The 17440-nt window shown below is 42.4% G+C and overlaps 1 protein-coding gene across 1 annotated transcript in view; it reads right to left on the bottom strand.

Annotated features, from left to right (window-relative positions):
• LRRC34 (leucine rich repeat containing 34) overlaps window positions 1-13478 on the bottom strand; it is a 39401-nt gene extending 25923 nt beyond the window's left edge. The window contains exons 1-6 of the mRNA XM_055125548.1: window positions 13377-13478; window positions 10241-10355; window positions 7297-7415; window positions 7133-7197; window positions 5171-5254; window positions 1177-1305 (exon numbers count right to left, since the gene is read on the bottom strand). Of these exons, the coding sequence (XP_054981523.1) occupies window positions 1177-1305; window positions 5171-5254; window positions 7133-7197; window positions 7297-7415; window positions 10241-10355; window positions 13377-13467 (603 nt within the window). The 5' untranslated portion in view covers window positions 13468-13478. The remainder of the gene's footprint in view (window positions 1-1176; window positions 1306-5170; window positions 5255-7132; window positions 7198-7296; window positions 7416-10240; window positions 10356-13376) is intronic.
• Between the last annotated feature and the right edge of the window lie 3962 nt (window positions 13479-17440).

The following is a 17440-nucleotide window of genomic DNA, read 5'->3' as shown; positions in this document are numbered from 1 at the left end:
TTCCTGACTCTGCACTCAGGGATCACTCTAGGAAAGGCTCAGGCACCATATGGGGTGCTGGGGATTGAATTTGGGTTATCTGTGTGCAAGGCAAATGCTTTAGCCACTGTACTATCATTCAGCCTCTGTCCTCCCACTACCTTTTTTAAGATTCAGAATTCATTAGCTCAAAAAAACTGCATAGTCGATCTAATTGCATTTCTCAGGCATCTTGCATCATTGAGACCATATAACAGTTTCCCTATAGTATGCCTATAGTATGCCTCAAGGTCTTTTAAAAAAACTCATCTTAGAATATAGACACACAAAATATCCATCTCATTATCAGACAAGATAAGGTTTCAGGGCAGCTTTGAGCATAATTTTAGGACTTTCTCTCTCTCTGTATTTGTTTCTTTATGTATGGAGGGGGCACAGTGCTTAGGGGATCAAATGTGGTGCTGGTGACCAGAACCAGGGTTGTGTCCAATGCAGTCACATCCAAGGCAAGGGCCTCACCTCCTATAACATCCATCCAGTCCCATTTTAATGTATCACTATTCACATATTTTAAAACATTTAAAAAATTTTATATTATAATACTGAAATATTCTTTGTAATGAACACAATCTTTTCCTTTAAAAAGTCCAAGCAGGTGGCTGGAAAAATATGTACCCATCCCATCTGATCCCTGGCACAACAGACCTCCCCATTATGGCTAGGTATGGCCTGACCCCCAAGCACTGTGAGGTGGTACTGGTGGCACCTCGTACAACAGGACCTCAGCAAAAACCCATGTTCAGGGCCATGCACTGAGTACTTCGGGTAGACACATCCACCTGCCCCTCAAATACCACACAGGGATGTGGCTCAGTGGTATAGTCCTACTTTGCATTTGTGAGACCCTAGATTTGATCTCCAGCACAAAAAAATCTCATCCAGGTTAAAGGCTGAGAATGAAAGTTTAGGGATATTCTTCTATTAGTGGATCTTCTGGTATATTGTTTAGTATGATCAGATATTACTAATGACACTGTTATGTGAGAGGGAAGAACCTTTTTCCTCTAATATCACATTAAGGGCAAACTTAGCCATTCATAAGACTGCCATTTGCCAGTGTCATAGATATATACTCTACACTGGATTGCCAGAGAGAATGATGCAATATCCAGGTGATTTTCTCATCAACTTACTCACCAGGTCACAGTCACCCAGATCTAATTTTTCTAAAGATGAATTCATTTGAAGCATTGAAGCAAAAAACATCCCACCTTTATTTTCAATCTTGTTTCCAGTCATTCGTAGGTATTTGAGAGTTTCATTCATCTGCAAAGGAAAAGGCCAAAACTTAGTTAAAATTGTAATCTACATAATTTTTGTTATATTGCATAAATTAGGAAAGTTTTTCATTAACAAATATAAGGATATATTCCTTAAAAGTAACATCAATCTCCCATAATCAGAAAATATTAGGACACCAGAGAGATAGTATAGCTGGCAGGTGCTTGTCTTGCACGCAGCCAACCAAGATTCCATCTCCAGTATCCCATATGGTTCTCGATGCACTACCAGAAGTAATTCCTGAGTTAGGAACCAGAAGCAACCCTTGAGCATCACTGGTGTGGCCTCCAAACAAAAACAAATTAGTTTACTAGCAGTTCTTAAGAATTTCTAGAAACAACTGCCCAATGAACAGTGTATTAAACAAGTTTTTACTAAATTTCCACTGGAAAATCTGTAAATGTATCTTTAATAAAATGATACTGCTATTTTTCCACTAGGTGGTTGAAATTCATATAACAAAAAGTCAACTATTTTAAAATGTACTATTTGCTGTTTTTAATATATTCACATATATTATGTGCAGACATAACCTGTAGTAAGTTCCAAAACATTTCTATCATCTCCTAATTATGCCCATTAAGCAATAATTGCACATTCCCCACATCACTTTTAAAACAATATAATTTCTTAGGCATTTCCCCAAGATGTTTAATTCCTTCTTTTCATATTCTTTGGCAAAGAAATTTATCACAAAGAAAATTACAGCTATTTCGTAATGAGTAAATGTGGGGGTAAGAAGTAGAAACAATATCCTTAAAATTAATTCATTTCCCTTTAAGAGTAGGAAGAAGGCAGGGATGTCTACTCTCATCACTTTCATTTAACATTGTACTGGTTATTCTAGCCAAGGTAGTTTGGCAAAAAAAAAATAAGCAAAATAATCTGCACATGACATGGTCTTGTTTTATTTGGTTTTTGTTTTGGGGCCACATCTGGCGATGATCAGGGCTTATTCCTGGCTCTGCGCTGAGGGATCACTCCTGATGGGCTTGTGGTAGGGGAGGGCACGGAATATATGGGGTTCAAGGGATCCAACTCGGGTCAGCTACATGCCAGGCAAGCACCTTATTTGCTGTACTATTGCTCTGGCCCTCACCTGGTCTTCTATGTAAAGAATACATACACAGATACACGACAGAACTAATAAATGAGTTTAGCAAGACTACAGGACAAGATAAATATGTAAGAATCAATTTTGTTTATTTGGCATCCAAAATAGCACTCAGGAAACGCAGGGGCCCCTCCTGGCAATTTTCAATCTGGTGGAAGGTTCATTGCAAGATCCTGCATATGTGATGCCCCCTGGGTACTGGAGCTGGAACCTCCAGTGCCACATTTCTGGGCATTCGGAGCTGCACCCAAGAATGCTTGGGGGAATCATGTGATAATGGGGAGCAATATTTGGGGAGCAAAGTGTGCTCATTAATCCTTGTATTATTTTTTCATTCCTCAATTTTTATTTCTACAAGGTAGCAGTGAATAATTCAAAAGTAAAGAAAATTTCATCTAGGGCCAGAGAGAGTACAACACACAGCTGACCCAGGTTTGGTCACCTGGCACCAAATGCTGAAAAGTAACCGCTGAGCACAGAGCCAGGAGTAAGACCTAAGCATATCTGGGTGTGATCAATAAAGAAAAAGAAAAGAAAAAAGGATAAATCCACTTATAACAGCTAGAAAAGAGTAAAATACTATTAAAAGTTGAACAAGAGGGGCAAATTTTATATTGAAAATAAAAACATATTTGAAAAGACACTAAAGAAGACAGAAACAAGTATAAAAACTTTGCAAGTTCACAGATTAATGCAAGTTAAGGTGACAGTACTCTCAAAATGGAACTAAAGATTAAAATCAATTCTCTAAAACTATCCCAACAGCTTTTCCTGCAGAAAAATGATTAACTTATCCTAAAATCACACTAGAAATATAAGGGATCTAGATCACAACACAGTCTTAAAAAGGAAAACAGGAGAGTTCACACTTTTTACCTTCAAACTTACTAGAAAACTAAAGAAATTCATGTGGGACTGGCAAGGATATTCAAAGATTATTAGAATGGACTGTAGAACAAAGACACAAACCCATCTAATCTCAAGTAATACTAAGACTGATTCTCAACAGTTGTCAAAAATAAAAAGTCAATGAGGAGGGGACAAAGATGTAGTTATGTGCTAAAGCACATCCCCAGCATGTGCAAGACCCAGAGGTTGATTCCTCGCACCAGATGAACCCCAAGCATACTCACTGGATCTAAGCATGAAACCAACAGGTACATATAACAGGTCAAGTTTCTCTGGGGGTAACTCTGGTCCCTATCAACCACCAGCACAGCTGGCTGTTGGCTTACATTATTATTGTTTTTTTTTTTTTTTTTAAAGAGTCAATGGAGCCAGAGTAATAGTACAGGGGATAGGGAGCTTTCCTTGCATGCATCCAACCTGGGTTTGATCCTGGCATTTCATATGGTCCCCTGAGCTTGTTAAGAGAATAAGCCATGAATACAGCCAGGTGTGGCCAAAACCAAAAAAAGAAAGAGGAAGGAAGGAAGGAAGGAAGGAAGGAAAGAAGGAAGGAAGGGAGGGAGGGAGGGAGGGAGGGCAAATGTCTATTTAACAGGCAAATGAACAAAATGTTGATATATCCATACAAGAGAATATCATTTAGCAATGAAAGGAATAAAGTATATTACAGCATGGATGAATCTTGAAAATATTTAACCTGTGACAAAGGCACATACTGCATTATAACAAGTATATGAAATCAAGTGTTAGGTACTCTCATCGGAAGGTAGATTAGTGACTGTCAGAGGCCGAGAGTAGATGAAGAGGAGTAATAGAGAGGGATTTCAAATGGATAAGGGCTTCTTTTTTGAGGTGAAAATGTTCTAAGAACAGTAATAGTTGATGACTGCACAAATTTGAATATACCTTTAAAAGCAGCTAAACACTTTAAAAGAGTTTTTTTGGGGGGAGGTGTGTTTGGGCCACATTGGCAATGTTCAGGGGCTATCCCTAGCTCTCTGGTCAGGAGTGACCTCTGGTGGTGCTTAGAAAACCATACGTAGTGACGGGGATTTGAACCAAGTCACAGAAACGCCTTACTTCCTATACCGTATCTCCAGCCCTAAAAGGATTGATTTTGTGTGTTTTGGAGCCACAGCAGGCTGTGCTCAGGGTTTACTCCTGACTCTGGGCTCAGGGATCACTTCCTGGTGGTGTTTGGGAGTCCATGTATTGGGTGCTGAGGTGATTCAAACCTAGGTGACTGAGGTGATTCAAAACTCATTTGCATGGCAAGTGCCTTGCCAAATGTACCATCTCTCCAGTCCACAAAGCTAATTTTTATATATGTGATTACATATCTTAATAAAGTAGGGGCCAGGGAAATAGCTTCCTGGTAGAGCATCTGACTTGTATGTGTTGAGGTCTGCCACCCCACAAACCCAAAATAACTAAAATTAAAATAAATCAATGTGTTTTTGTTTTGTTTGGGGGGGCCACACCCAGAGGTGCTCAGGGATTACTCCAGGCTGTTCTCAGGGAATCATAAGTGGTGGTAGGGATCAAACCTGGATTAACTGTGTGCAAGGCTAGTATCATATGCTGTACTATCTCTTTGGCTCCAAATCTATATATTTTTTTTAAAAGAGCTCAAAAGTGCTAATAAAATGCCCATATTTAATTACAGTAATAAAATATACATTCCCATTATATTAAAATAATCCATGATAACAAATTTTAAATTAACAAAATTAAAATTCAAGTTAATATTTCGCTTTGTTGGGTCCAAGCTGTCAGGAAACAATAATTCCCACATAAAATATCACTCTGAGATATGGAAATTCTTACAAATAATGCGTTAGCAATCAGTTCTCCACCTTCAGGCCCAATACCATTAAACATGAGGTTTATATATCTGAGATTCAGGTGTTTCTATAAGGAGAGAAAAGAAATTATATATGAATTATATAAAAATCAATTGTATTATGTGTATATATATTTTAGCTACTTTAAATGTTAAGAAAGTCAGAAATTCTTAAAGTCCGGGTTTTTGTTTACTTACTTGTTTAACTTTCCCTCTTATGTTTCTCTTTTACCAAGGCTGTTCCATATTCATACTTCTGAAAACTGAAGGAGTGTGGGAGGCTGAGGTGGAGTCGAGAAGGGTCAATTTTCTTGCATAAGACAATTCTTTGCTACACCAGATGAGTGTACTGCAATTTAACTCATTTCTGACACCAGCAACTTGGAGGGAACTCAGGTCATACAAGAAAAGGCGTCAGCCCCACAAGACAATCCTCACCCCACTTCAGATGTTCACTGCTGTCATCAGAACTTCCAGGTGCTGGGCTGTAAATCCAATGTCTCTTATCACCTTTTCTGGTTTTATTAATATGAAGTGTGGGAACTTTTGCTCTGTGACCCTGCATATGTGGGGTCACCACAAAGCTCTCCAATGCATACTACTGGGATTACTTAGGCATGGCCAACTACTAGTTTTTTAACATTTATATTATATTTATTATAAGGGTAATTCCTGGTAGGGCTCATCTTAGCTGGGCACAGGTCCAAGGTGCTCTGGGCCCAACAGGGCTGTACCCCATGGTGCTCAGGGAACCATGAAGTACCAGGGATCAGACTCATGACTTGGCACTTGCTAGGCATGTCACTACAGTTTGAGTTATCTCCCCAGTTCTTACATGATTGATGATTAACTCCATTACCAGTCCCTGTCCTTCTCCAAGGTGATGATAGGATGGAAGGTTAAAATTATCAAGCTTCTAACCATATTTTGTCTTTCCATTCAATAGCTCCATATCAAGGAGTGATACAAGACCTTACTCAGCATCGCGCAATAAGACAAAGATGCTCCTGGTATTTTTACCACTTAAGAACTTGTGAGGGATAGGGATGGAGCACACAAGCACAGAACAATATTTTTTTTTATTATTGTATACTAGTAAAATATCTACAATTAAGGAGGGCAATAATCATTTTCATTTAAACAGCAACATGACTGCAATGTTAGACTATATTGTTTAGACCAATAAATCAAAGTCAGGATTTAATATTAGCCACAAAGTTTGCAAAAAGACAAACTAGGATAATGAGGTACTGGCCGTATTGAAAATTAAATACACAAATGGGTTTCCAATGCATAATATTAGTGGATTACCAGTGTAAATATTAAGGTTTCCAATCACCCTTAATATTTTGCAAACCAAGTATGTGCATGATTAAACTAAGTGATTTAACTGTATGCAGAACTAAGAATGTTTTGATGATGACTTTGAAACATTTCTACTTGTGATTATTGAGAATAATCACAAGTTTTTTGTCAGTTCATAATATTTTTATTACCATTTTATTACCATACCACTCCATATTATGTTATTTTCCTTTTAATGGATATAATAATTTTAAGGTCATTGAGAGTTCATCACAAGGGCTTTTAGCAGATGATAAAGAGACAGAAAATGAAAAAGGAAGGAATCAAAGATGATACATGCTGCTTTAAACATTTCAACTGACAACAAAAAATACACCTGTATTTTTGTATCTTCCAAGGTTGAAACAAAGCCTTTCCTTTAAATACAATTTTGTTGACTACACTGTTGAGATAAAATACAATTACAGTGCATTGGTTTCGCTAGGTGAGTTTCCAAAAGGTAAGTCTGCAATAAAGGCTTAACTTATAACAGTTTTTTTGGGGGGGGAAGGAGGGGGATACAATTCAAAGAAAGAACTGGTTCTTAACTGACTGCTGAGGAGAGAAGAAAATAAAGAGCCCAATTTGTAGTAAAATAGTACCTGAAACAATTCTGTAGCATATAACGCACCAGTATCACCAATGGTATTATATCTCACATCCAACCCTGGAGAATACAGACAAACAGAAGGTGATATTCCTTAAATTAAAAACTTAAAATCAGGAAAATGAAAAGCAGGAGGCAATGAATCTTATGGAGACGTACTTTCAATATTTCGGATCTTCTTTAAAACTTTACAAAGAATCCAAAAATCTTCACCTGTTAATCTTTCTACTGGTATTAAGCGATTGTTACCAGCCAAATTCAATGAAATTACTTCCAGTCTGTAAAATTACAAAATGGGATTTTGAAACACAAAGAAACTCATTAATGAAAAAAAGTATTGTATAAATATACATGTGTATATTTATATATGTTATCATGATTGCATGTAAAGGAACTAAGTACATACCACATAGTGGTTTATATTTAAACATAGATATAATATAGATAATTAAAATTACTAAATATCTATAACATAGGTAAACTAAAACTATTGTATCACTGTATCACTGTCACTGTCATCCCATTGCTCATTGGTTTGTTCGAGTGGGCAACAGTAACGTCTCCATCGAGAGACTGTTACTGTTTTTGGCATATCAAATACACAATGGGTAGCTTGCCAGGCTCTGCCGTGTGGGCGAGATACTCTTGGTAGCATGCTGGGCTCTCCGAGAGGGGCAGAGGAATCAAACCTGGATCACCTGTGTGCAAGGCAAATGCCTATTAATTTCACAAAGCATTTTTTTTTTTGTCTAGAGATGGGTGACGCCTGACAGTGCTCAGGGTTTATTCCTAGTCTGTGCTGCTTGGGGGTAACTCCCAGTGGTGCTCAGAGGACCTACCACATGTGGTGCCCAGGATTCAAAACCTGGGTCTTCTGCATGTAAGGCAAGTGTCTTTCTTCCTGTACTCTTTCTCTGAACTCTACAAAGTACTTTTTCTTTTGGTTTCTGGGTCACACCCAGCGATGCACAGGGGTTACTCCTGGCTCATGCACTCAGGAATCACTCCTGGCGGTGCTCCAGGGACCATATGGGATGCTGGGAATCGAACCCGGATCGGCCGTATGCAAGGCAAATGCCCTACCTGCTGTGCTATCGCTCCAGCCCCTCTACAAAGCACTTTTTATATCAAATTTATCCACAAAAAGTAAAGATTCTTAACTTTATAATGATATTAAAGCCTTCAATTATTTACATAAATTAATCTGACTCACAAAAACAAAGGACCCAATTTGAGTCAGCAGTTCTAGTGCTCTTTGTCATCACTTGTATCACTTGTCATCCTGTTGCTCATCCATTTGCTCAAGCGGGCGCCAGTAATGTCTCGATTCATCCCTGTCACATGCTAGTGTAGCCCAATGGTGTCTGCTGGCTCTAGGAACACGAAGAGCTCAAACCGTTCGTTCAGGGTCTTGATGAAGAAGTCTGACCATCTCATAGGTGGGTGGCTGTAAAAAACTAAAGAGCGCCGGGGCGCGTGCACTCGCGGGCTCTCCGGGCGGCTCTGTCTCACCGCCCGCGTCCGGTGCCCCAGAACCGCTGTGTGTGCCGTCAGTCGAGGGCAGGCGACGGAAGGAAGAAGGAAGAAGGCCAAACTGGTTGCTCGATCCGTTTATTTCATTCTCTCCCTCCGCTTCTCTCCCGCTCTCCTGGATCTTTCCCCGTGGATCTGCCCCGTGGATCTGGCTCGTGGATCTGGCCCCCCAACCCCCTCTTACAGCCTAGTTAAATCTCCACAGCATGAGGGGGTTGGGGCATACACATAGGTGTGGTCCCCATCAATAGGGTAAGGTTCCTTTCCCTTAGGGGATGCTTCTCCTAGGACTTAATTCTCTTTCAGCAGGAGGATCCACCCAAGGGCGAAGTCCCATGAATGTGTTTCTCTTCTCCTGAGCCAGCAAACATATAATAATTCATAATATTAATTATTTTGTATGGACACAATAAGAGATGCATTAAAGCTTATAGAATTGCTCTCCTGGGGCCATCTCAATCTCAGACTACAGTGCTCAGGCCACATCAGTCTTTCCTATCCCTGGCAGGGTCCCAGTCTCATAATTACTATTGGATCATGACAGCATTTGTCTATGATGCAGCTCTTAACTTATAGTTAAGAATTAGGCACTTTGGCCAGGCCCATCTCGATGCCAGGGTAGCACATAACTCACCGCTTGCCCTGGATCCTTCCTGTCCCACTTCGGGGACCCTACTTTGGGGTGCTAGGAGCTGAGGGCAACTGAGGCTTAAGTGGAGAAAGCAGAGGCCCGGGAGGGAATATTCGAGGCCAATTAATTCCCAAGTTATAAAAACATAATATTGTCTTCTTGTGTCTATACAAAACAGTCATAGCTTTAAAGTAAATTATTCAAAAGGCACAAGAAGAAGAGAAAGGCAATATTAACTTATATAATATAAATTCAGTATCCTAGGAAGGTCTGACCTTGCAAATTAGCAGAGTCGGATTAAGGGAAAGCCGAGGATTAACTCTTTTGGGGAAGAGAGCATGGAGAAGTGATTATAGCTAAACAGCTGAGACAGGGATGGGAGAGATTCAGGAACACCTTGATGGGTGTGACTGGGGTAAACCTAAACTCTGGGTAAAACCGGGACAAGCTACTTGTGGCAAGGAGGGAAAGGGCAAAGTAATGTCATCCTACAGGTGGCCAGGTGTTTTTTTGATGTCCGGTGGAATCCAGTCGGTAATAGCTCTAGTCCATCAGTTGTCTCCAACGCGACCGGACGTGTAATGCGATTTGGAGATGACTGATGGTCTAGAGCTCTTTGTCATATATTCCACAACCTTTAGACTTGACAACAGGGCCCCTCTTCTGATTAAAAAGTATGTCCAGGAGCCGGAGTGATGGTACAGTGGGTAGGTGATAGCCTTGTTTGCAGCCAGCCCAGATTCAATCCCAGACATTTCATATGGTCCCCTAAGCACTGCCAGAAGTGACTCCTGAGCATAGATCTGGGAGCATGCCTTGAGCATCCCCAGATGTAGAATAAAAACCAACAAATAAAGAAAAGTATGCCCATTTTACGAGCATTTCAAATGTCTGTACAAATATCAATAAATGTTACTCATAATTTTTTGTCTTCCTTACCCATTTTTAATGTCTTTGTCTAATTCACGTAATTTGTGCAATACGAAAGGATTGATTCTCCGTGAATTTTCCATAGATAGATTCAAATATTGTCTCTGGGCATCGCCAACAGTCTCTGAAATGTTAGAAAAATGTATTTTCTAACTGTTAGAAAAATGTATTTTCTAACTTTAATCACATCTAAATTATTCCAGGAGCATTTTCCCCACCGCCTCCTAACAAATACACTTCTTTCAAAGACATATAAAAGTATGCAGAGTCATGCTACGGAAGAAAATAAGATGGGATTTAGGATGAAGGAAAAGGAAAGAGAAACAGGGAATGGGAGAAAGAATAAAAATACCTTCTGAGGGGGCTTGGTCAATAGCACAGCGGGTAGGGTGTTTGCCTTGCATGCGGCTGACCCAGGTTCGATTCCCAGCATCCTATATGGTCCCCCAAAGCACTGCCAGGAGTAATTCCTGAGTGCATGAGCTAGGAGTAACCCCTGTGCATCGCCAGGTGTGACCCAAAAAGCAAAAAAAAACACAAAAAAACCTTCTGAAACTAGACACAGAGGCACTCACTGAAGTTGGACAGACACTAATCTGGAAGTGACCCATGAAGAGAACTAACCTCCAGTACATAACAGGGCTTGGCAACTAAGAAAATGTTCAACACTAATTCCATCATTTGAGTAATCTTTCTTTCAACACTGTCCCAATTTTTCCAAACACTCCTCAAACCTTCCCTTTTAGCAAGCACACAGTAATTTGTTTTATATTACTTGTTACAACTAAATAGCTAAAGAAATTATTTAAAATGTTAGCAAAAGAACATATTTGAAGGGGCTGGAGCAAAAGTACAGTGGGGAGGGCTTTTACCTTGCATACTACCAACCCAGGTTCAAACTTTGGCATACCATATGGTCCCCTGAGCCTGCCAGGAGTGATCCCTGAGTGCAGAGCCAGGAGTAATCCCTGAGCACAGCCAGGTGTGGCCAAAAAGAAGGAAGGAAGGAAGGAAGGAAGGAAGGAAGGAAGGAAGGAAGGAAGGAAGGAAGGAAGGAAGGAAGGAAGGAAGGAAGGAAGGAAGGAAGGAAGGAAGGGAGGAAGGGAGGGAGGAAGGAAGAAAGGAAGGGAGGAAGGGAGGGAGGAAGGAAGAAAGGAAGGGAGGAAGGGAGGGAGGAAGGAAGAAAGGAAGGGAGGAAGGGAGGGAGGAAGGGAGGAGAGAGGGAGGAGAGAGGGAGGAGAGAGGGAGGAGAGAGGGGGAGGGGAGGAAGGGGGAAGGAGGAAGGCAGACAGGGAGGGAAATAGGGAGGGAAGGAAAGAAAGAAAGAAAATCTGTGAAAATCATTATACCTTATCACAGGATTGTTAAGTCTTTGGGGTTTACTAAGATGTCTGTCACTAACTGAGCCTTCAGTGTTAATGTTTTTGTTTGTTGAGTTTAACTGGATTCTACTTTCTCATCTAATTTGGTGTGTTTCTATTGGAATTTCATAACTGTGGTATTGGAGGTGTTGGTAGGCTATGTAAGTGGTCAAGTGGTCCAGAAACTTCAAGATCTGTAGAACTGGGATGAGTCTCAGATATTTTTGGTGAAGTTGTGATGTTAGGCTGCAGGCTGTTTGCACCATGGCAGCAGTGGTGTGTGGGTGCAGCTGCCAGGGCTTTGGCAGGTTGGACAACCCCTCCAGAGGGCGCCCCAGAATGTTCAGCCTGGGGGACCAGTGATGTCCAGGAGTTTTAAGCACTGGGCTCGCATCTCCTTAAAGCTCCAGGTCATGAATCTGAAGACCAGGGACTGAGGCCAGTGGGTGAGCTGATGTGGCGACAGCTGTGGGAGGTGAGCCTATCTTGCATTTTCAAACTCTCTTTTCATAGTTTTGTTTTTGGGTGATACTTGACAGAGATTGAGCAACCACGTAACACTTGAGAGTAGCTTCCAGTGGTGCTTAGGACCGCTGTCCTTGGGGATAGGACATGGGTCTCCTACATATAAAGCATGTGTCCACCCCTACTGGGCTCTCACCAGCTCCTTAATTAAGGAGCTATTACAATTAAAGACTCAAAAGACAACTCATTTTATGAAGGCACAAGCTAAATGTAGCTAAACAAAGTCACATCAATATTCTTCTGATTCTTGGCTCCAAGTTTAAATTAAAAATGTCCTGAGACTTTTTTTTTTTCAGTTACATTTTACTTTAGTTAAAACTGTATTAAAGTATGATGAAATCTGTGGTATGTCTGGATTTTAAGGCTCTGATATTTATTTATTTATTTCCTATACTGGATTCCTGAGGAGAAAATTACTGTCTTCACATTGCAAAGTAAAACCTAGGAAGAATTAGCTAAGGGGCAAATGCCAAGAATCAGACCCAAGTTTCTTTTCTTTTCATCTATGCTGAAGCTCGTATTGCAAATGATTTCAGCCCAGCAACGCATTTCTAGAGAAAGGGATCTATCCCTACGGAGGTGGTTCCCAGCCTTCCAATAAGAGAACAGCCAGGTACTGGAAAATTCCAGGGTGAAGAATTCAGAATTGGAGTTTCTATTTGGAATTGGCAATGTGACTTAGAAAGACTTACTTAAATCTTTTAAATTTCTTTACCAACTGGTGCCAAAGGAGGAGCATACCGAAGTCCATTACACCGGGCGGGAGCACGCTGGAGTCTGGCCCATTCCCTGGCTACAAGCGCCCAGAAGCGGTGGCCAAAACGGAAAGCTGGGGGGGTGGGGGGGGGGCGGGGAATCCGCCTGCAGACTATGCTATCTTTGCTAGGGATATATAACATGGACCACCGAGGGGGCACATCAGTGCAATGTCTGAACGATCTCAAAATTTTCTTCAGTGGATCTGACTCTCCGGGGTGGCGACAAATTAATTAATAATTGATTAAAAAGCAGCGACAAATTAATTAATTAAATGATTGATTAAAATGCAGCGGAGAAGCCCCAAGCTCCGCTTCCAGGAGACCGTGAGTCACACCTTCCTCCAGCACACGCTGTCGCGCGAGGGTCCGAGCCCTGGCGGGGCTTGGGGACCCCCTACCGCCCCGCGCTGGGAACGCCCCCCCCGCCCGGCTCCCCAGCCGAGGGTCTCCGGCATCCCCAGGGCGCGCTCGCCTAGCTCGCGTCCTCCCCCTATTTCTTACCGTCTTCGGAGGCCTGCAGAGAGTGCGCAGCCAGGCTGGGGGAGCTGTCGGGGGGCCGGCTCTGGCCCGCCGCCGCCGGGCTGGACCTCATGACGCCTCCGCGGGGCAGCGGCGACCCTGTTGCCTAGGCGACCGCGCGCGCCCGGCTCCCCCCGCGGGCGGCTGCCGAGGCGCTGTCTGCGCCTGCGCGGCCGAGTCCTGGGTGTGCGCGCTCTCGGCCGCAGCATCACATCTCCCGGGGAGCTTGCGGGTCCGAGCGGTCGCCGATGCTCCGGAGGCTCTTCTCTCACCCCGGCTAGCTTGAGACCCCCTTTGCCCTGCCTGATGGCACAGCGAGAAACCCTGTTGCGGTGGGGGAGGAGGGGCGGGGGGGGGGGAGGAAGAAGTTCGCCCGGTTTAGGGGGCGCCGGTGTTAGGCTCCAGGACGGGAGCTGCGGAGCCGATTATGACACAGTCCCGGGCCGGAGTGTGCACCCACCCACGGAGGCAGGCCAGGGAGCATAACACCATCGCGGACAGGGCAGGGCACCAAGGGAGCAGACAGGGACATGCCAGTTTGTCTTGTGGAGGGTTGGAAAATACGGGCAGGCTTCTCGGAGGAGGTAAGGCTTGGGGAGGGATCCTGCCAGGCGCCAAGTACTTGATGCGTGCTGGGAAGTGTAGGGCCGGGGCTAGCCAGGTGAGGAGAGAGCTGATGGGGGCCAGGCAGCCAGAGCTTGTGAGTCTCCAAGGGCTAGGAAGATTGCTCCATAGCTGGAAGCCTGCCTCGTTGGGAGGGGGAGAAGGCAGCTGTGATAGAGAAGGGATTGCTAAGTCAGTGATGGTTGGAGGCATCCCTTGAGATGGGAGATGTGTGTTGAAAGTAGATAAAGGACCAAATATGATGGCCTCTCAGTATCTGTATTGTAAACCATAATGCCTCAAAGTAGAGACCATATGGGATGCTGGGAATCAAACCCGGGTCGGCCATATGCAAGGCAAACACTCTACCCGCTGTGCTATTGCTCCAGCCCCATGCTCTTGCCTTTTCTTTTCTTTTTGGGTCACACCCAGCAATGTTCAGGGGTTACTCCTGGCTTTGCACTCAGGAATTGCTCCTGGCAGTGCTTGGGGGACCATTTGGGATGCTGGGGATCGAACCCGGGTCGGCCACGTGCAAGGCAAACGCCCTACCCGCTGTGCTATCGCTCAGGCCCCGCTCTTGCCTTTTTATTACAATGTGCCTTAATGTCATTCTGTTTGGATGAATTTTGGCGCTTTGAGTGTCTTGGATTGGTGTTCCTATCTCCATCCTTCGATTGAGGAGGTTCTCAAATTATTACTTCACTTCCCTCAAAAATCAAGAACTTCAAAAATTCTTGAGAATAACGTTTCAAGAATTTTTCAAGAATATCCTATGACTCTGAGTTGTTCCTCCTGGTATTGTCAATAAAAGGTTTATATCCTCTTTATTTTTTATTCGTTCTCTTTTCTATTTTATCTTCTGCCCTGGTGGAGCTATTTACTCTATGTTTACTGTATATTGAAATTCTCTGATTCAATCAGTTTCGTCTATTCTCTTGCTGAGATTTGCTACCATATTCTTTAGTGTTCTTCTATTTGAATAATTCATTCCACTTTTCATCAAGTTTATTGACTGCTCAAATGTCACTTTCAAGCATTGTCATAAAATCTTTAAACAAATTAGAAGGGTCTTGATGTAAATCCACCTTTTAGTGACATATTTGAGTTCCTTCATTGTTTTATTCTCTTAGAGCTCAATTGTCTGAGGGGTGAGCTTCTTTCCTTCACCAATGGTTCAAATTACTTTCCAGGAGCACCTGCTCCGGGGTTTCAGCTCATTAATGGCTTCTCACCTAAAGAAAATGTTCATCTGGATGTGGGCCAGTCTCTGTAGTGTGAAATGATATCTCATTGTTGTTTTAATCTGCATCTCCCTGATGATTAGTGACTTAGAGCACTTTCTCATGTGTCTTTTAGCCATTCATATTTCTTCTTTGAGAAAATTTTTGTTCATTTCCATCCCCCATTTTTTGATGGGGTAGGAAGTTTTCATCTTGTAGAGTTCAACCAGTGCCTTGTATAACCTTGATATCAGCCCCTTATCAGATGGGTATTGGGTGAATATCCTTTCCCATTCTGTAGACTGTCTTTGTATTTTGGTCACTGTTTCTTTATATCCAGGAGAGGCAAAAAGTTATTGTAGAAATGACATCTGCATTTGTATGTTCATTGCAGCATTGTTTACAATAGCCAAAATCTGGAAAAAACCAGGGTTCCCAAAAACAGATGACTGGTTAAAAGAAACTTTGGTACACCTACACAATGGAATACTATGTAGCTGTTAGAAAAGATGAAGTCATGAAATTTGCATATAAGTGGATCAACATCATGTTAAGTGAAATGAGTCAGAAAGAGAGAGACAGACATAGAGAGATCGCACTCATCTATGGAATATAAAATAACAGAATAGGAGACTAACACCCAACAGTAGTAGAGATTAGGACCAAAAGATCTGCCCCATAGCTTGGAAATTGGCCTCACATGCTAGGGGAAAATGCAGCTCAGATAGAGAAGGGAACACCAAGTAGAGGATGTTGGGAGGACCCATTCGGGTTGGAAAATGCCAACTGAAAGTAGACTATAGACCGAACATGAAGGGCACTCAATACTTCTATTGCAAACTACAACACCCCAAAGGAGAGAGAACAAAAGGGAATGCCCTGTCGCAGAAGCAGGGTGGGGTGATGGGGAATGAGGTGGGGGTGGTGAGAGGGATACTGGGATCATTGGTGGAGGTGAATGGGCACTGGTGGAGGGATGGGTATATGATCACTGTATGAGTGAAAAGCAAACACAAAAGTTCATAAGTTTGTAACTGTGCATCACAGTGATTCTCTAATTAAAAATTTTAAATAAAAAGAAAAGAAAATGTTCAGATAAATAATTTGGCAAGAACGGGAAAAGAGTACAGAGAAAGTTAACAATTCTGGAAACAGAAGGTCTTCTGAAGACCTTTTCACCTCTATGTAACTTTTTAGAACTCTTCCCTCTATGGACATTTCAGAGTTCCTTATCATATTTTTAATTTTTTAATTATTTTTATTGAATTACTGTGAGATACAGTTACAAAGTTTTCATGTTTGAATTTCAATCATACAATGATTGAACACCCATCCCTCCACCAGTGCACATTTTCCATCACCAGTGTCCCCAGAATCCTATCCCCCCATGCCATGCCTTCCCCTGCCTTTATGCCAGACAATATTCCCCATACTCTCTCTCTACTTTTGGGCATTATGGTTTGCAATACAGATACTGAGAAGCTATCACGTTTGGTCCTTTATGTACTTTTAGCACGCATCTTCCATCTGGAACTACCCTCCAACCATCTTTGACTTAGTGATCCCTTCTCTGTTACAGCTGCCTTCTCCCCCTGCTCCTGAGCATCATCATATCTTAAGGTCTTTCCCCCGCCTTTTGTACTTCTGTTTATTTATTTTTTTTTAAATTTATTTATTTTTAATTAGAGAATCACCGTGAGGGTACAGTTACAGATTTATACACTTTTGTGCTTATACTTCCCTCATACAAAGTTTGGAACCCATCCCTTCACCAGTGCCCATTCTCCACCACCCGTAAACCCAGTGTCCCTCCCACCCTCCCCAATCCCATCTCCCCCCCACCCCACCCTGCCACTGTGGCAAGGCATTCCCTTCTGTTTTCTCTCTCTAATTAGCTGTTGTGGTTTGCAATAAAGGTGTTGAGTGGCCGCTGTGCTCAGTCTCTAGCCCTCATTCAGCCCGCAACTCCCTTCCCCCACATGGCCTTCGACTGCAATGTAGTTGGTGATCGCTTCTCTGAGTTGACCTTTCCCCGGAACGTGAGGCCAGCCTCGAAGCCATGGAGTCAACCTCCTGGTACTTATTTCTACAGTTCTTGGGTGTTAGTCTCCCACTCTGTTATTCTATATACCATAGATGAGTGCAATCTTTCTATGTCTGTCTCTCTCTTTCTGACTCATTTCACTCAGCATGAAACTTTTCATGCCCATCCACTTGACT

This window comes from Sorex araneus, chromosome 2 (genome assembly GCF_027595985.1).
Source record: "Sorex araneus isolate mSorAra2 chromosome 2, mSorAra2.pri, whole genome shotgun sequence".
In the NCBI taxonomy this organism is placed as follows: Eukaryota; Metazoa; Chordata; class Mammalia; order Eulipotyphla; family Soricidae; genus Sorex; species Sorex araneus.
Note: the sequence above shows the minus strand (reverse complement) of the source record. Positions and strands in the feature narration are given on the sequence as shown.